General features: G+C 45.4%; 1 protein-coding gene across 2 annotated transcripts in view; it reads right to left on the bottom strand.

Annotated features, from left to right (window-relative positions):
- The window catches only part of CCDC60 (coiled-coil domain containing 60), a 120,531-nt gene extending 100,734 nt beyond the window's left edge, over positions 1 to 19,797 (bottom strand). The window contains exon 1 of one of the 2 annotated variants that reach the window (XM_038373513.2): positions 18,915 to 19,797. In XM_038373513.2, coding sequence (XP_038229441.1) covers positions 18,915 to 19,220 — 306 coding nt within the window. In that variant the 5' untranslated portion in view covers positions 19,221 to 19,797. The remainder of the gene's footprint in view (positions 1 to 18,914) is intronic. The other variant, XM_043498263.1, reaches the window with a different exon arrangement.
- Between the last annotated feature and the right edge of the window lie 1,069 nt (positions 19,798 to 20,866).

Genomic DNA, 20,866 nt, shown 5'->3' with positions numbered 1-20,866 from the left:
GCAGGTAATAGTGGATGGCTTTGCTGCAATGGGATTCCCTAACTGTGGTGGGGCGATAGATGGAACCCATATCCCTATCTTGGTACCAGAGCACCAAGCCAGTGAGTGCATAAACCGCAAGGGGTACTTTTCAATAGTGCTGCAAGCACTAGTGGATCACAAGGGACATTTCACCAACATCAACGTGGGATAGCTGGGAAAGGTACATGATGCTCGCATCTTCAGGAACTCTGGTCTGTTTCAATAGCTGCAGCAAGGGACTTACTTTCCAGACCAGAAAATAACCGTTGGGGATATTGAAATGCCTATAGTAATCCTTGGGGACCCAACCTACCCCTTAATGCCATGGCTCATGAAGCCATACACAGGCACCCTGGACAGTAGTCAGGAACTGTTCAACTATAGGCTGAGCAAGTGCAGAATGGTGATAGAATGTGCTTTTGGGCATTTAAAAGCATGCTGGTGCAATTTACTGACTTGGTTAGACCTCAGCGAAACCAATATTCCCATTGCTTGCTGTGCGCTCCACAATATCTGAGAGAGCAATGGAGGAGATGTTTATGGAGGGGTGGGAGGTTGAGGCAAATCGCCTGGCCACTGATTACGTGCAGCCAGACACCAGGGCAGTTAGAGTACAGGAGGGCGCGGTGCGCATCAGAGAAGCTTTGAAAACCAGTTTCATGACTGGCCAGGCTACAGTTTGAAAGTTCTGTTTGTTTCTCCTTGATGGAAACAGCCCCCCCGTTTCACTCTACTTTCCTGTAAGCTAAGCACCCTTCCCTCCCCCCCTTCGATCACTGCTTACAGAGGCAATAAAGTCATTGTTGCTTCACATTCATGCATTCTTTATTTATTCATCACACTAATAGAGGGATAACTGCCAAGGTAGCCCAGGAGGGGTGGTGGAGGAGGGAAGGACAAGGTCACACAGCACTTTAAAACTTATTGAATGCCAGCCTTCTGTTGCTTGGGCAATTCTCTGGGGTGGAGTGGCTGGAAGCCCCCGCACCGCGTTCTTGGGCATCTGGGTGAGGAGGCTATGGAACTTGGGGAGGAGGGTGGTTGGTTACACAGGGGCTATAGTGGTGGTCTGTTCTCCTGTTGCCTTTCCTGAAGCTCAACCATACACTGGAGCACATGCGTTTGATCCTCCAGCAGCCTGAGCATTGACTCCTGCCTTCTTTCAGCAAGCTGATGCCACCTACCATCTTCAGCCCGCCACCTCTCCTCGCGGTCATATTGTGTTTTCCTGCGCTCTGAGATTGTCTGCCTCCACGTATTTGGCTGTGCTCTGTCAGTGTGGGAGGACAGCAAGAGGTGTCAGAGAACATTTCATCACAAGTGCCTTTTTTTCACCTTCTAATCTTCGCTAGCCTCTGGGAAGGAGAAACATATCCAGCTGGTGGAGGAAAAAAAAAAGGAGAGTGGTAGTTAAAAAGACACATTTTATAGAACAATGGGTATACTCTTTCACGGTAAACCTTGCTGTTAACATTACATAGCACATGTGCTTTCATTACAAGGTCTCATTTTGCCTCTTATTGAAGGTATGCCGGTTTGGTGTGAGAGAGTGTGCAGTTTCCGGGTTCACGTGAAGCAGAAATCCAACTAACCTCCCCCCCACCACACACACCCAATTCTCTGGGATGATGGCTTCACCCCCCCCACCCCGTGGCTAACAGGGTGGAAGATTTCTGTGCAGCCACAGGCAAACAGCCCAGCAGGAACGGGCACCTCTGAATGTCCGCTTACTAAAACCACCCTATTTCAATCAGGTGACCATGAAAAATATCACTCTCCTGAGGGTAACACGGAGAGATAAAGAACGGATGTTGTTTGAATGCTAGCAAACACTGGGACCATATGCTGCAATGCTTTGTTCCGCAATGATTCCAGACTACATGGTATTGGCCTGGCGTGGTAAAGTGTCCTATCATGGAGGACAGAATAAGGCTGCCCTCCTCAGAAATCTTTTGCAAAGGCTTTGGGAGTACATCCAGGAGAGCTTTATGGAGATATCCCTGGAGGATTTCCGCTCCATCCCCAGATACGTTAACAGACTTTTCCAGTAGCTGTACTGGCCGCGAATGCCAGGGCAAATTAATCATTAAACACGCTTGCTTTTAAACCATGTATAATATTTACAAAGGTACACTCACCAGCGGTCTCTTCTCCGCCTTCTCTGCCTTCAGGGTCCAGGAGCCCACCTTGGGTGGGTTCGGGGGGTACTGGCTCCAGGTCCAGGGTGAGAAACTGATCCTGGCTGTTGGGGAAACCGGTTTCTCCGCTTCCTTGCTGGGAGCTATCTACAACCTCCTCCTCCTCCTCCTCATTATCTTCCTTGCCCCCAAAAAGCGCTTCCGTGTTGCCTGCCACTCCTTGGACAGAGTCAAAGCACAGGGTTGGGGTAGTGGTGGCTGCACCCCCTAGAATGGCATGCAGCTTATCATAGAAGCTGCATGTCTGGGGCTCTGAACTGGAGTGGCTGTTTGCCTCTCTGGTTTTTCGGTAAGCTTGCCTGAGCTCCTTAATTTTCATGCGGCACTGCTGTGGGTCCCTGTTGTAGCCTCTGTCCTTCATGCCATTGGAGATTTTTTCAAATATTTTGGCATTTCGTCTTTTCGAACCGAGTTCTGCCAGCACGGATTCGTCTCCCCATACAGCGATCAGATTCCATACCTCCTGTTCGGTCCATTCTGGAGCTCTTCGGCGATTCTGAGATTGCATGGTCTCCTGTGATGATGAACTCTGCATGGTGACCTGTGCAGGCGAGCTCGCCTCGCTGGCCAAACAGGAAATGAAATTCAAAAGTTCGTGGGCCTTTTCCTGTCTACCTGGCCAATGCATCCGAGTTGAGAGCGCTGTCCAGAGCAGTCACAACTGAGCACTCTGGGATAGTTCCCGGAGGCCAATACCGTCAAATTGCGTCCACAGTATACCAAATTCGACCCGGCAAGGCCGATTTCAGTGCTAATCCCCTCGTTGGGGGTGAAGTAAAGAAATAGATTTTAAGAGCCCTTTAAGTAAAAAAAAAGGGCTTAGTCGACGGGTGCAGGGTTAAATCAAGATAACGCTGCTAAATTTGACCTAAACTCGTAGTGTAGACCAGGCCTAAGATTGTAGACCACTGTACATGTGTCTACCATAGTTAATGGTTTCATACTGCCTTTCAAGATCTAGGTGTATACAGACATAAAATGAGACAAGTGTGCAAGCTTTTTGACTGCACTCAGTTTGTATAGTCTAGCATAAATGTAGGCTTTTAGGTTAGATAGTTAGGAGTGTTAGTCAGATCATGGGGATATGAGACACTGGGAAATAGGTAGCAAGGGCTGACTACTATAGATCCACTGGAAGGAGATCTTAGTGAACTGGCATGTAAGTAGTGGACCAAATTTTCTTGTAAGTTTTGAATTGTTTTTCCTCTGATTGTGTTAGCAACATTGGAGCTGACAACCAGTTGGCACAAGTGAGGCCCTATTTTGAGGGGCTCAGTCAAAAATCTAAACAAAGTCACCTTTCCAAGATAGTAATTGAATATAAGTTTTAATAATCTATTGTGATTGTGTGATTTGATTCTCAAAACTGGAATGACAAATTTTCTAGTTTATGTTCACCAAATCATAGTCCAATACTATTTTTGTCTTCTTATATCCTATATTATTAGTTGCTATTGTTAAAGATTGTTAATAAAACTCTATAAAACTAAATTAAACTCACGTGCTTTCCTTTTAGTTAATCAATCAAAATTAAAAGAACCCTAAGAAAGGTGGTATGGGTAATCATTTAATTAGTTGCTAAACTAAAGTTTGTTATACATCCTCCAGATCACATACTATTTTTCATAGGACCTCAGGCTCATTCAGTCCTCAGAATGGATGCATAAGGGGCAGAATTAAGGTTGCATGGGAAACTGGAAATCTGGCAGTTCTTAACCTTTAAGTGCTTGACTTTCAGACCTAAATAATTTTTCTTTAACTCAAGGTTTTTATGTAATAAGTTAAACATTGTTAAGGGGCAAGGTGTCTACATTAGGCCAGGTCTACATTTAAAATTTAGGTCGACTTTACAATGTCACTAAGCCATGTGAGTTTTTTACACCCCTGAGTGTCATAGGCTATGTCTATCCTATGCAGCTTTTAGCAACAGGGCCGTGTTGCTACAGCCGTGTCGCTAAAAGGCATGCAGTGTAGCCGCTGTTTGGTGGCTCTCCTGCTGACAAAAAACTTCCATCCCCAACAAGTGGTGTTAGCATTGTTGGCAGGAGAGCGCTCCTGCTGAAAATGAGCTGTTCACATCGGTGCTTGTTGTTGGCAAAAATTGTGTCTTTCGAGGGGGTATTTTTTAACACCTCTGAAAGACAAAAGTTGTGTCATTGAGTTGCCAGTGTAGACATAGCCTTAGTTAAGCTGACCTAACTCCCAGCGTAGACACCAGTATGTTGATGGAGAAATTCTTCCAGTGTGTCTCAGAGAGGTGGATTAAGTACAGCAATGGAAAAACTCCTTCCATCACTGTAGGAAATGTTTGCATGACAGTGGCACAGCTGCAGCACTGTAGCTATGCTGCTATAGCACCTGCATTGTAGACAGAGCCTTAAAAAAATCCAGGTCATAATTAATAGTCTAAAAAGTCTGGAGAGTCCAATTTGATGGAATACATACAGTACATTGAGGGGGCCAGGGAAAAAAAGATGTTACTCTAACTTAGAGGCAGCTCTCAATTTGGCAAACTTGTCTAAAACTGAACTTATCTTTCCTCTCAAACCATTTTCTGTCACTTTTGACAATATCATTATCTTTTCAATCACCTAAGCTCCCAGACCTTACCTTAGATTCCACTCTTTCCTTTGATGTCAAATCCACATATTTGCTAAATCCTGTCACATCTTTTACTACATTTCCAAAACATGTTCTCCCCAAACCATGCAGCCAAATTATCCATCTTCCTATTTACCACTTTGACTATGTACCATAAGACAATATTGCACTTTTAATAAACAATACATAAAACCAGCACCATGCATCCAACAATAGATCACCAATACAATGCAAACAAGGGAGCAAAATTAAGGTTGGTCAGGCTGTGTAAGTTGGGTGGGTGATAGTGAATGAAAGAATTGTCAATGGCTTTTGGCAAATGGTTAGATCACATTACTGTTTAGTTCCAGACATTCTAACATTTGGGGTATTTTAGAAAATGTCAAATTTTTGTTAAGAAACTGTAACTAGTTTAGGGTGCTACTTGAAGCCCTTTAAACACATTTTCAATTGCAACTTTTTTAAAAATGAAGTTATTTTGTTTACAAATATAATTTATGGTAATAGAAGACAAAATAATCGGAAACACTGAACAAGTCAGATTCCACTTACTGGAGATCAATGCCATACATAAACAAACACTAGTTAGTACATTGTAAGTTCTCAGTTGTTTGTGGCTGTATGTGACCTTGGAGAATGTAGGAAGTGCGAATGAGTCACACCAGCTTTCTTGAAGAAAAGTAAGGGTAAGATGCCACCTCACATGAATAACGTGAATGGATGTTAACTTACTTGATGATTAACATGTCAAGCGTTCATACACACGTGTTACCAGTGGAGGTTATGAAGCTTGTGAGAAAGGTCAGTGGCCTAACTTCCACAAGTTACTTTTCTGTCACTAAGTAGAACAACTATTTTTTTGCATATTCTTAAAAGGAGAGAAAAAAAATTTCTCTGCTTAACATCAAAGAAAAATTTAGAACAGTTTAAAATTTTACATACTAAAATTAAAAGAAAATGAGCAGATGCAAGATATCAGTAAAACCCCGCTATGTTAACCACAGGAATTCTCTGTGAAAACCTAAATTGGGCATACTCATATACCCATTTTAATTATACAAAAAGATCTGCAATGGAAGCAGTGTGCACGAAGGTTATTAAAGTCTTTCAACATTTCTTGATGTATAGCCACCCATGTCTCTCAGGGGCACAAGATGCTGTACCCTTTCATTTACATGGTAAGCAGTGAAATATCTCTTATGATGCAACACTATGAACTCTGAAATTGTAATCACAGTGTAATCATGCTTGCAACTGCTCTTTTCTTTTACATTATCTGTAACTAATATCTCTCATATGTTTTGGTGATAGCCAGGTGATACACTGCAAAGCCATTTGATAAATTGCATGTATCAAATCGCTGACAGTCTCACCTGAACTTTGTCTACCTCTTTCTCCTGCTTTGGAGTACTTCTAATGTTCCAAACTTCTGAGCACGTACACACAAACTGCCATTTTAAAAAGCGAAACAAAGCACCACAACAGGAACCCACTAGAGAAATGTTTACTACTTTCCTCAAAATGGGGAATTTGCCTTAAAAATTATGTTGTTCCCAGATAATTTAATTTAGTTCTGGCCCAGTGACAGTTTTAAGGCGCAATATCTTGCAGCCCATTAGGGTTAGCAATGATAGCTCTATACACAAAATCCCCCTTTTTCTAGAGTATAAGGCTTTGTGGTTTGACTCCAGTTTGCGTGCATTATGTGAACATTGCAGCTGCAACTCTGCAGACAATTCTTGTGTAACCGAATATATTACACCATCTTGATTCCCAAGTAATTTTTACATTTGAAATGCACAACGGCCAATGGGAGCAACTTTGGGTAACTGGAGTAGCTAAAAGTGTGGACTTCACAGTCACATCCCCGCATTCCCTCTCTATGCATTGCGTTTGCATCAAAGCAGCTACTCACAGCACTTGAGGAATTCCACCATGATTTCAACAATTTCCATCCCACTATCAACCTCAGCCTGGACCAGTCCTCATAAGAGATCCACTTCCTGGACACTACGGTGCTAATAAGCGATGGTCACATAAACACCACCCTATACAGGAAACCTACTGCCGCTATACTTACCTACATGCCTCCAGCTTTCATCCAGACCATATCACACAATCCTTTGTCTACAGCCAAGCTCTAAGATACAACCGCATTCGCTCCCTCAGACAGAGAAACACCTACAAGATCTCTATCAAGCGTTCTTAAAACTACAATACCCACCTGCTGAAGTGAAGAAACAGATTGACAGAGCAAGAAGAATACCCAGAAGTCACCTACTCCAGGGCAGGCCCAACAAAGAAAGTAACAGAACGCCACTAGCCATCACCTTCAGCCCCCAACTACAACCTCTCCAGTGCATCATCAAGGATCTACAACCTATCCTGAAGGACGATCCCTCACTCTCACAGATCTTGGGAGACAAGCCAGTCCTCACTTACAGACAGCCCCCCAGCCTGAAGCAAATACTCACCAGCAACCACACACCACACAACAAAAACACTAACCCAGGAACCTATCCTTGCAACAAAGCCCATTGCCAACTCTGTCCACATATCTATTCAAGGGACACCATCATAGGACTTAATCACATCAGCCACGCTATCATTCACCTGCACATCTACCAATGTGATATATGCCATCATGTGCCAGCAATGCCCCTCTGCCATGTACATTGGCCGAACCGGACAGTCTCTACACAAAAGAATAAATGGACACAAATCAACCTCCCTGGTCACTCAATTACAGACCTAAAAGTCACAATTCTTCAACAAAAAGACTTCAAAAACAGACTCCAACGAGAAACTGCAGAACTGGACAACATTAAATTAGGCTTGAATAAAGACTGAGAGTGGATGGGTCATTAAACAAAGTAAAAACTATTTCCCCATGCTAATATTTTCCCTACTGTTACTCACACCTTCTTGTCAATTGTTTGAAATGGGCCATCCTGATTATCCCTACAAACATTTTTTTTCTCCTGCTGCTAGTAGCCCAGCTTAATTGATTAGTCTCGTTAGAGTTGGTATGGCAACACCCATTTTTTCATGTTCTCTGTGTATATCTATCTTCCTACTGTATTTTCCACTTCATGCATCCGATGAAGTGCATTTTAGCCCACAAAAGCATATGCCAAAATAAATTTGTTAGTCTTTAAGGTGCCACAAGTACTCCTCGTTCTTTTTGCTGATACAGACTAACACGTCTACCACCCTGAAACCTGTCACAGGACTATTGTAATTCCTGAATTGGTGGTTCTCTCATTACAGTGTGAGGAATGTGGAAAAGAATTACATGGGGAAGAGATAGGGAAAAGTCGATTCTAAGAAAAATACTGAATGAAAAAATGTTTCTCTTTTAAAGCTCTCACTCTAATGCCATGACACTGTAAAGGTCCTTTAATTCTAAGTAACACTTAAGTACTAACCCGCAAAGACTCTTGCTCACTGCTGACAAACACTGGCTCAACATTGAAGGGACCCAGTTTTACCAACCAAATAATCTGCTCACATGCTCTGCCAGATACTAAATAACCCTTTTCAGCGCTTTGCCACTTATGGCTTCCCAAATCCATGCCAATGTCAACTCTCTCTCTTTCTGATATAGATATTATTACTTCTCTTTAAGAGAAAAAAATTAGAAAATATTTATAAAGATATAGCCTTTCACTAGTAAAGTCCGCTACCTTATTAGCAGAGCTGGCTGGATGAGAAGAAAAATTATTTCATATTGACTGAATTTTTCCAAAAACTTCTACCTAATTCTACGAATGCCATCAATTCCCACAGATTTCAATGGGTTGTGTGCACTCATCACCAAACAGGAGGCTTCAGCATATTGCAAGAAGGGGGCTTATATTATAAAATGTCACATGGGATATAATGATACTTAAGGGTAAAGTAGAACTTCTCTGTACTTTGTAGATTCATTCCCTTTAATGACTGCCATGTTTTGCGCTTGTGAATATACACCCAAAGCACTTAATTTTCCTTAATGCATTAAACCATTAACAAATCCAATTTACTCTTTTAAATCTACCAATTAAAGTACAGATTTTTTTAAACTAAACACGCATTTGTTGATATTATGGTTGCAACCATACTGCCTCGAACTGATCAGCACATAGCCTGAGAAAGTCCAGTGTTCCTTTGTTCCTCTAAAAACTATGTCCTAAATATTTACTTGCATTTGGAACTTTTAAGTCTGCTGAAGGCAAAATAATACTTTGTAGATGCTGGGGAGAGGTGTAGGGAGGCACAAACACCATCCTACTTGTTTCAGAAGTCATTGGTGGCGCTCCCTGCCAGTGCAGTCTGTCTGCCCAACCTGCCCCCTCTGGAGCTGCTAGTGCTCCTGGCAATATAAAGGCCACATTCCTTTTCCTGCTCTCCTCGGAGTGGCAGTTAGATTATGACTGCCCCTTGAGAGGGTGAACTGAAAGGGAAAAGCCTCTTGCATTATTTCCCTGCTCTAGCACACCCAGGCAGGAGTGGCCATAATTTGTCCCTAAGCTTCAGCCTGGAGTAGAAAATTTTTTCAATGGAGTGCAAGTCCTCTGAAAAATAAGGATTTGTAATGGAAACCCTGACAAATCTTTAACTATAGCAACGTGAATAACACCAGTATAATTTCTATTCAAAGAAATTGCTAGTTTTCTTCTCCAGTGCTAGCTGAAAACATTTCTTTGCTGACGTTGTAATCAATCTTATCTAGTGACCTATTTACCTAACGCACACAATTACAGAACATACTCTTATCACAAGTACAGTGTAGGCTGGGACATTAATGATACTGCAAATTCTATGGAATTGGATTGTTTTAGGCTTGGTCGAAAAGGCCACCTTTCTTTCATGTAAAAAATCAACAAGCCACCCCAGAGGTTTTGCAAATGGATTTGTTACAGCAATTAATGAAAAAGAAACTATATGAAGATGATAAAAGGTGACTACTATCACCACATACTGTTCACCAAGGAATCACAAAAAGACCTTTAACACACTGTTCTGGACACTTAGGAAATCAAAAATGCTGTCTGGAAAGTGACATTCCTTGACTTTCAATGAATCCGTCCTGTCTGTTTAGTGTGTGTCCGACATTTTAAGAGAGAAACACACCACCTAAAACTAAATCAAGTTATTTCAACTTATATGTAATGGATGCTTAAAAAAGGGTTCAATTGTGCCATTTAGATATGAATAAGGTACTCCCTCCGGGGGAGTCCCACAAACAATTGTATAAAGGCAGAATGCTAGGAACCAGGAGAGAACCTCTGGAGGGGATGAGTGGCCCATTTGGTTGCATAATTACACTGATAGAGTGGATTGGGACAAAAACTAGGGACAGAGGTATGAAACAGGACATGTTTAGGCCACACCTAAAAAACACTGACATTGTGGGGGTAATTGGAATGCCAGGGCATTTTAACTCCTGCAGACATCAGAGGCTCTAATGTGGGATTGGGCCACCCAACTGCCCTCAGATAACGAAACCTTAGTGGATTAGGGGAAAGCAGGCCCCCCGAAGTCTTCTAAAGTAGGGTTGCCAGGTGTCTGGTTTTCGACCAGAACACCCAGTTGAAAAGGGATCCTGGCGGCTCCAGTCAGCACTGCTGACCGGGTCGTTAAAAGTCCAGTTGGCGGTGCTGCAGGGCTAAGGCAGGCTAGTCCCTACCTGTCCTGGCACCACGCTATGTCCCGGAAGCGGCCAGCAGGTCTGACTCCTAGGGGGGGACCACGGGGCTTTGCATGCTGCCCCCGCCCTGAGCACCAGCTCTGCACTCCCAGGGGCTGGGACCATGGCAAATGGGAGCTGGGCGGGGTAGGGGAGGCGGTGCCTGCGGGCAAGAGAGCAGCATGCGGAGCCTCCTGGCCCCCCTGCCTAGGAGCTAGACCTGCTCCAGGACAGGGAGCCTGCCTTAGCCCCACTGTGCCGCTGATCAGGAGCTGACTGAAGTAAGCATGCATCCCAAACCTGAGCCCCCCAAACCCGGAGCTTGCTCCTACACCCCAAACTCCTAATCCCCACCCCAGAGCCCACACCACCTCCCACACCCCTGTCCCTTGCCTCAACCCCTCCTGCATTCTGAATCCCTCACCCCCTCCCAGCCTGGAGCACCCTCCTGCACCCCAAACCCCTCATCCCCAGCCCAGAGCCGTACCCCCTCCCACACCTCCTGTAACAATGCTGGTTCTGGTGGGACACAACTGAGAGTGCCAATTCAGGACAAATTGCTTAAAGCAGAGCAGTTACAGCCCAAGGCTGAGGTTTCTATGCACACCAAAGCAAATCAAACCAGCCAGACAGAGAAGACTTTGGTTTTACCCCACTGGCTAACCACAAGTCTAATTCTCTTAGACACCCCAGTTTGCCAGTATCACCACCAGTGCCACTAGTTATGGGGACAGATGGTTATGAAAACCAATACTAAGAAAAAAGGTTCTCCCAATCACAAGGACCAAGCCGCAGATCCAGGTCAATATACAAGTCAGATCTTACCCACAAATCACGCTGTTGCCAATCCTTTAGAATCTAAAATCAAAAGGTTTATTCATAAAAGGAAAAAGATACAAGAGCAGAGCTAGAATTGGTTAGGTGAAATCAATTACATACAGTAATGGCAAAGTTCTTGGTTTTGGCTTGTAGCAGTGATGGAATAAACTGCAGGTTCAAATCAAATCTTTGGAGTACATCCACAGCTGGGATGGGTCATCAGTCCTTTATTCAAAGCTTCAGTGTAGCAAAGTTCCTCCAGAGCTATGAAGCAGGATTGAAGATCAGATGGAGGAGCTGCAGCAGCTTTTTTTGTCTCTTACCATGTGGTCTCTGCTTTCTTTGTCCATCACATGGCCTGGAAACACCTCAGAGTTCTGTCCACAGGCACGTCCCCGCATGTCTTGCTGAGTCACAAGGTGTATCTGCCTTCTCTCATTGGGTCAGTTGTATAGCTGATGGCCCTTAATGGGCCATCAAGCAGGCTAGGCAGAGCTGACACCAACTTGTCTGGGGTGTCGCCCAGAAGCACAGCATAAATTTGAAATACAGACAGTATAGAACTAATACTTATAACTTTAAATACAAAAATGATACATGCACACAGATAGCATAATCATAACGAGCCAACCATAACCTTGTCTTAGACACCTTATTTGACCCCCTTTATACAAGATTTGGTGCTACTACAGGACCTTGGTTGTAACAATGATCTATACGGTCCCAGATTATGTCAATAACGTCACACCCACACACCCTGCCTCAACCTGCAGCCCCCTCCCATATTCCAAAGCCATCAGCCCCACCCCCCATCTTGGAGGCCCCTCCTGCACCCTAAACCCCTCATCTCCAACCCCAGCCCGGAGCCCACACTCCCAGTCCAGAGCCCATACCCCCTGCCTCAATCTACAGCCCCTTCCCACATTCCAAATCCCCCCCAGCCTGGAGCTCCCTCCCCCCAGCCTGGAGCTCCCTCCTGGAGTCCAACCAACCCCAGCTGGAGTCCTCCCCCCATCCCACACCCCAATTCCCTGCCCCAGCATGAAGCCCCCTCCTGCACAATGAACCCCTCATTTCTGGCCCCATCCCAGAGCCCGCAGTTAGAGCCCTCACTCCATCCCACACCTTAACCCCCTGCCCCAGCCCAGTGAAAGTGAGTGAGGGTGAGGGAGGGCGAGCCACCGAGGGAGGGGAAAATGTAGTGAGTGGGGGCGGGGCCTCAGGGAAGGGGTGGGGCTAGGGTGTTCGGTTTTGTGCAATTAGAAAGTTAGCAACCCTATTCTGAACCCAAATACTAAATCTTTTTAAGATCCATCTATAACTGACCAATACTGGCTGTAGCTTGGAAGTTTCATTTTGTTCCAGCTGATTACAGACAAATGAAATTCTTTAGTCTGATTGGCTGGGTTTACTTAGGCCTGGTCTACACTACACAGTTAAGTCAATATAAGGCAGTGCATGTCGCCTAACTGTGGAGGTGTACACACTACAATGCTCCTCCTGCCAATTTAACTCTCCTGATACACCAACATAATAAAACCACCTCAATGAGAGGTGTAGCCCATATGGCAGTGTAATTAGAGCGACTCAGTGTCAGTGTAGACACTAGGTTGCTTATGTCACTCTAAGTGGCCTCCAGGAGGTGTCCCACAAAATTAGGTTGGAAGATGGATTGAAATAACCAACACAGGCAGAGTTTGTATCTGCTTCTCACTCCCCTATGCAGCTAGGCAGAGGGGGCCCTGCAGAAAAGTTTGCTGATGCACACCAGGATGTCCCAAGAATCCTCCCTAGAGATCTCTCAGAAACTTTCCTGGAGGTACTCCGCAATCCTCTGCCGAAGGATTCTTGGGAGGGCTGCCTTGGTTCTTCCCCCACTGTAGGAAAGTTTGCCGTGCCAATCAGCAATTACTTCTGCAGGCAACAAAGCAGCAGATAGGCGAGCAGCATACAGACCCAGTCTGTAGCCATATACATGCTGGAGCTTCAAATTGCATCCTTAGTTACCCTCATGAGCAAGATATCAGCTACTATCACCTCTGTCTATGGAAAATGGTGCCAGTACTCAGAATAGTGGCCCAAGGTGCTTGAAGTGATACCCCAGTGGAAACCCTGCCCCTGGTCCCAATCTGTCTCTTCCATTCCCTGGGCCACACTGACTATGTCTGGGGCTCCCACTATGCTGTGTGCCTGCCAAGGGGAAGTGAGAAAGTGGTGTTTCTAGCTTGTTTTAATCAAGGCTGTGAGTGCACTAACAATACTGCCTCTGTCTATTTCTTCTTTAGCATCTACAGATATGCTCTTGATGGTCTCCTCCTGCACACCAGGTGAGTAGCTCCATCACATAAGGAGATGAAAAAGGAGGAGTAAAGGAAGACATGTTCCAGGAAGTGCCGCAATCCTCTGATGCTTCTGGTTGCGAGCAGAGAGCATGGAGAGAGACTATCAATGAGAAACTGCATATGGATATAGCCAGGAGAGGAAGCAAGGGCAGGAATAGATGATACAGCTGCTACAGGACCAAACAGACATGCTAAGGTCCCTGACTGAACTGCAGACAGAACACATCCGTGCTCACCTCCCCCTGCAGCCCATACAGAACTGCCTTCCATACCCTCCCCATAATCCTCTCCCCACATTCCTCGCATGTTCCTGGGCACTCCATCCCAAGGGACATGTATCACAATGACAGCTGGACATACACCCAATTGCAAGAGCCTCATTTGAAAATGTGCTTTTCATTTTCATGTCCCTTGCAGAACATATCACTGTTGAATAAAAATGAACTTATTGAAAGATAAGAAATCTTTGTGTCCTACAAATTGTGATTGCTGCTGAAATTCATACACAGTGGCAATTGGCGCATCAGCATTGTAAAATTAACACACATCGCACAGTCATGACAAGGTACATACTATGGTGCAAGAAAACAATCCCTGGCTAAATGCATCACAGACATATTACTGGGGCTCATTGTCAAAATGCTCCTTTAAAGCCTCCCTGATTCAAATAGAGCCCCCAAAGAGCCCCTCTAACAGCCCTGGTATCTGGCTGCTCAAAATCAGCAGCCAGCCGATCTGCCTCAACACTCTACCCCTGTGGAAACTTCTCTCCCTTAATTTCATAAGTGTTATGCAGAGCACAGCAGGTTCCTATGGTCATGGGAATATTTTCCTCATTGAGGTTGACCCTTTAATCGGCAAAAGGCTCATTTAACAGTCATTCTGCACTGAGCCTATTGTTGAAGTACTCCTTGCTACAGTCAAGGTTTCCAGTCTAAGGCTTCATAAGCCATGGGAGCAAGGGGTTAGCTGGGTTTCCAAGGTCACTATTGGCATCTCCACATCCTCAATTGGAATCTTCTGTTCTGGAAAGAAAGTCCCTGCTTGCAGTTTTCTGTGCAGGCCAGTGTTCCTGAAGATGTGTGTATTATGCACCTTCCCTGACCACCCCATGCTGAGGTCAGTGAAACAACCCCTGTGATTCACCAAAACTTACAAGACCATAGAAAAGTAGCCCTTTCTGTTGACAATCTGTCACAAGGTGGTCTGGGGCCAAAATGGGGATATGCATGTCATCTATTGCCCCACCGCAGTTCAGGAATCCCGTTGCTCCAAAGCCATTCACTATTTCCCCATACATTGCCCAGAGTCACAGTCCTTTGTAGCAGGAGATGATTAATGGTCCTGCACACTTGCATCACTACAACCTTCACGGTGGACTTCTGAACTCCAAACTGATTCGCAACTGATTGGTAGCAGTCTGGAGTTGCCAGCTTTCACATAGGGATACCCACTCGCTTCTCCACCATTAGGGCAACTGTCATTCTGGTGTCCTTGCGCTGGAGGGCAGGGGCAAGCTCCACACACGGGAAAGTAGCTTTGCACACCTGGAAGTTCTGAAGCCACTGCTTGTCATCCTATCCCATAACGATGCAATCCCACCATTCAGTGCTTGTTTCCTGTGCCCAGAACTGACAGTCCACTGTGTGCAGCTGCTCCGTGAATGCCAGTAGCAATCTTGTATTGTTTCTTTCCATGGCACACAGCAGGGCAGACACCATGCAGTCATTTTCAGCCTCGGAGCTCATGAAATACTGCAGGATCAGCCGCGTTGTGTTCATAATGCTCATCACAATATTGGACAGTAGTGTAGGATCCATGCTGCGAGACAGAAATGGCGGGCGGGCAGTTTACAGGAGCTGTTGAAAAGCGGCGTGAGACATAGTCAGAAGCCCATGGAACGATGGGACAGAGAACACTGCATGATGGGATGGCGAGCCTGCTCCCATGAGTCACTGAGAACCCTTTTCAGAATACCCAGCAGCAGATGGTGGTGAGTTGCACAGTGGATTAGGTATCCACGGTGCTCTGCCCTCTCTGTCAATGCAAGAGCACCAACTGTGGACACATTCTACCATCATATGGAGTGTTGTGTGGACATGCAAAAGTGGTTTAATTACAGAAGTGGGTGATCGTCGACATAACATAAGTCAACTTTACAGTGTAGACATGGCCTTACTGTTTTCATTGTAAAGTAGACAACACATTCCAAACAGTTATTTAAGCACGAAAGAGTAGATTTTTCAGATGGGCAAAAGCTAAAATATTCAAAAACCAGCTGTAAGTTTCCAGGGATAATAGATTTACTTAAAATAATAAAATAATAATAATGCAGAAACAAGCAGAAAAAAATACAGCTTTCTGGACATATTTGTTGGCTAGAATCATACTGATCACCACCAATCACTTAAATAATACCCTAGATGTGCAATTAGCTAATGATCATTGCACCTTATGCCCATATCTTCCTATGAAATTACTTCATAATAAGTCCTCAATCACTTTTAGCCCATTTTAGGAGCTTTTCAATTTAGGAAGTAGTGGTTGTCAATGGAAAATAGCTCACAGGAGAGCACCAACTCAAGTCCTATTAAATCCAGAGGGTTACAGAGCTTTTTAGTTTTGCTGTTTACAGACTTGACTGTTATTTACCATCATTATTCTCTGGCCATGTTGGTGATCAAAGCAAATGCTAATTTTCTGGAGCAAATATATTCATAGAAGAGATTAAGCTTTTCATTTCTAGGAAGACTACTGCTCTCACTCACCCAGTGGTTAAAAAGTATAGTTCTCATGTCTGCAGTCATCAGGTACATACTGAATTACAAAATAATCAAGTATATGGCCATTCATCAGTACTTGCAGTCTTTTGGGAGTAAAATCATGTTTTATTATATAATTAAGTTGAGATTTTCAAAGCTGAGCAGGGGACTTAGGCACACAATGCCTATATAAATGAATGGGAGTTAAATGACTAAATCCCCCTGGTGGCTCTGAAAACCTCTAACTTAAGCTGCTACCATCATATGCAGTATTTTCAGTGCACCTGTCTGGTTTAGGTCAAATTATTCTTCATAGAAATTATATATTGTAACCTGCTTATTTAGTTCAAATCGTAATCAGCAGAGTTCAAATTTCTTTCCAGGACCTTCATCTTCTTGAAACTCAATGGTAATTTTGCACAGATTAGTGTAAAAAGAAAAAGGAGTACTTGATTAGTATAGGAGTCTAAACAGTTGCTGCTGAATATCTAAACTTAAAAAGTACTTTTAGGCTCCGAGGGAAGGGCATTTCAGTGGTTACATGCTATAAAGGCAAAAATACTGTCATGGGCAAAAATACTGGCAAAACTTGCTACATACCCATAGAACCAAAAGCCTTTTCCCTTTCAAGATGATAGGATGTTAGATGCTCAGTCAAATATAGTGCAAGAGAGTCAGTCAAATATAGTGCAAGAGAGTCAGTCTCTGTTTAGAGCTTTAAAAACATTCCATCCAAAACTTTAAGCTGTATATGTATTACAACACACAATCAGTGCAAAAAAATTAAGCAACACCTAAATCCCTTTGTGGATCTGGGCCAAAGTCACTATGGCTTGCTTTATAATTGCAAAATCAGAAAGAGAGAGAGAGAGAGAGAGACGACTGCATTTTGGGTATATTCAGACATTATATGCTGTTGCTTCACTTGAAGGAGCATGAACAACAACTCAGTGAATTTCAGATTTCCTTGCATGAACCAACAACAGTGAAGAAAACAAATGCAAACGGTGGGACTTTGCAATTGAATCTCAAGTGTTGGCAACCAAGCAAATGGTATTTTTGGCCTCATAACTCAATCATTAAATCAGACAGTAAAAGGTATCTATGGAAGAGTAAGACCTCCTTACTGAGTGCCTATGTAAAGCAAAGGAGACCAGTAGGAGGTCATAATTACATTGACAGTCAAAGTAGCATATAAATAACCATAGGTTTCAGAGTAGCAGCCGTGTTAGTCTGTATTCGCAAAAAGAAAAGGAGTACTTGTGGCACCTTAGAGACTAACAAATTTATTAGAGCATAAGCTTTCGTGAGCTACAGCTCACTTCATCGGATGCATTTGGTGGAAAAAACAGAGGAGAGATTTATATACACACACACAGAGAACATGAAACAATGGGTTTATCATACACCCTGTAAGGAGAGTGATCACTTAAGATAAGCCATCACCAGCAGCAGGGGGGGGGGGGGAAGGAGGAAAACCTTTCATGGTGACAAGCAAGGTAGGCTAATTCCAGCAGTTAACAAGAATATCAGAGGAACAGTGGGGGGTGGGGTGGGAGGGAGAAATACCATGGGGAAATGAGTCATTACACAAAGTAAAACTATATGCATCCGATGAAGTGAGCTGTAGCTCACGAAAGCTTATGCTCTAATAAATTTGTTAGTCTCTAAGGTGCCACAAGTACTCCTTTTCTTTTTTTGATAAATAACCATAGTTAACCATACTAGACTTTCTATGAACTCAAATAGAGATACATTTTAGAACATAAAATATGCTGCTATAACATCTAAAACTGTACATCTGTATCTCTACTTGATACAAGAGCTTTCACACCACCTCTCTAACAACTCTCCTCAATCCTAACCCCCATCCCCCAGACTTTTTCTTTGCTCCATCACCCATCTCCAATTCTGAGGTGCCCCTCTTATGCTCAACTTCTAACCCGTTGTCCCATCCCCTAGACCCCATCATTTTCTGATTCCTAGCTCATCCTTCCCTCATCCTCAGTCATTTTCTCTTTATTTGCTCCTTCCCTTCAGTTTTCAAGATCTGGCTACCTCTCCTTAAAAATGCTGTATATTCCCATTACCCTGATTTTCTCTTGGATCCCACCCCCCGAATTGTCTTTCTAATTTCTCCACTCTACTGAAAGTGCTCTTACTATAGCCTCCAAAGACCAAGTTTAAAAGGCTCTTCTCTGTTCTCAAACTGCAAAATATAAGGTCAAAGCACTTTCCTCTGGTCTAATTTTTTTACAGATGTTCTGTGGTATCATTGCTAATTTGATCATATTGGAATGATTGATTAATAGGCTGGCACAGCACAATGTTTCACACTGCCTTTTTGCTCTTTAAGCAAAAATTTACTATTCTTTCCAGAGGAATGTGCCTCTACAATTTATTTACAAGATGATCCTCTCTGCTTTACTATGAAAACCAGGAATGAAAACAATTAAAAAGTTGTTAATTCAGAAGAAGAAAGCCCACCTTATGATCTTACCTGGGGCATCTGTCCCAAATAGTGGAGAGTGAGCTTCTTTGGCTCCAGGTAGAGAATTTCTCCAAGGTCCTGGTAAGGTTTCCAGCTGGGTGTCCAATACCCGTGCTGAGTGAGTTGCTTGTGCCTCCTGTGGTAATTCTCCCAAAATATTTGCTCCCTTGTGGATTCCCAGCAGTTATAAATGGTGCTACTTCTAGCTTGGACCTTTGCACCTTTCTGTGTGGGGATGGGCAATGGTCTTATGAGTACAAAATAACGAGGGTCCAAAGTCTTAGCATTCCCAGGCATCCTGATCTTGCTGTTCATCAACTTCTGCTGCCTAATTATACTGGTCCTTGGGTGGGACCCTGGTGCTTCTATTGCTGCTGCTGCTGCTGATCTTGATCCCTCTCTTTTCACCTCCAAGCAACCCCTGCCACAGAACACAGCCCTTAAGACCAACAGTCATCTGCTACATGGACCTCAGAGCGGATCTTTCTTTTAATTTACAAAGTAACTTATCAAAAGTATCTGCCACAAAATAACCTGAGATATAAAGCCAATCCACTCTGCAGTACCCTCAGCCAGTGAAGCTAAATCGTTCATGAACAAACCCACAACCCTGCCCCACTAAACAACCAACAGGCTAGGGACCCCACAACACACAGGGCTGAACAGAGAGCTCTCCGGGATCCCTCTGAACAGTGTTATTTATTCATTTCAAAAGACACAATAAAAACTATCTCCTTGTGATTTGAATTCTAACAAGATGACAATAGGTAGGCCCCAGACCAGGCAATGTGCCCCCTGCCCCCACAGCACGGAGACCCCCACCCCGAGATTAGCAGCAGAGAGCCACACAGTTCAGAGACCTACCCTCCAGGGTTAAGGAGCTGATGCCCCCCCTTTCACTGAGCCCCCCCATCCTCCCTTTGAGTCCAGGTGCTGAGCCCCACCCCCCCCAGAGCACCCCCTCAGAGTCCAGGTGCTGAGCCCCCCCCAGAGCCTCCCCTCGGAGTCCAGGTGCTGACCCCCCCCACAGAGCCCCCCCTCGGAGTCCAGGTGCTGAGAGCCCCCCCACAGAGCCCCCCCTCGGAGTCCAGGTGCTGAACCCCCCCCACAGAGCCCCCCCTCGGAGTCCAGTGCTGAGAGCCCCTCACAGAGCCCCCCTCGGAGTCCAGGTGCTGAACCCCCCCCACAGAGCCCCCCCTCGGAGTCCAGGTGCTGAACCCCCCCCACAGAGCCCCCCCTCGGAGTCCAGTGCTGAGAGCCCCCTCACAGAGCCCCCCTCGGAGTCCAGGTGCTGAACCCCCCCCACAGAGCCCCCCCTCGGAGTCCAGTGCTGAGAGCCCCCTCACAGAGCCCCCCTCGGAGTCACGTGCTGACCCCCCCCACAGAGCCCCCCCTCGGAGTCCAGGTGCTGAGAGCCCCCCCACAGAGCCCCCCCTCGGAGTCCAGGTGCTGAACCCCCCCCCACAGAGCCCCCCCTCGGAGTCCAGGTGCTGAACCCCCCCCACAGAGCCCCCCCTCGGAGTCCAGGTGCTGAACCCCCCCCACAGAGCCCCCCCTCGGAGTCCAGTGCTGAGAGCCCCCTCACAGAGCCCCCCCTCGGAGTCCAGGTGCTGAACCCCCCTACAGAGCCCCCCCTCGGAGTCCAGGTGCTGAACCCCCCCCACAGAGCCCCCCCTCGGAGTCCAGGTGCTGAACCCCCCCACAGAGCCCCCCCTCGGAGTCCAGTGCTGAGAGCCCCCTCACAGAGCCCCCCTCGGAGTCCAGGTGCTGAACCCCCCCCACAGAGCCCCCCCTCGGAGTCCAGTGCTGAGAGCCCCCTCACAGAGCCCCCCTCGGAGTCAGGTGCTGACCCCCCCCCCCCGAGTCCCCCCTCACTGAGTCCGTCGCCCGGAGCGTGTCCCGGAGGCAGCGCGCCTCTACCCAGGCCACCCGCCCTAGACGGCGTTCCCCGTTGCCCCGAC

This window comes from Dermochelys coriacea, chromosome 15 (genome assembly GCF_009764565.3).
Source record: "Dermochelys coriacea isolate rDerCor1 chromosome 15, rDerCor1.pri.v4, whole genome shotgun sequence".
In the NCBI taxonomy this organism is placed as follows: domain Eukaryota; kingdom Metazoa; phylum Chordata; order Testudines; family Dermochelyidae; genus Dermochelys; species Dermochelys coriacea.
The sequence above is the reverse complement of the archived record's forward strand: the minus strand, read 5'-3'. Positions and strand labels throughout refer to the sequence as shown.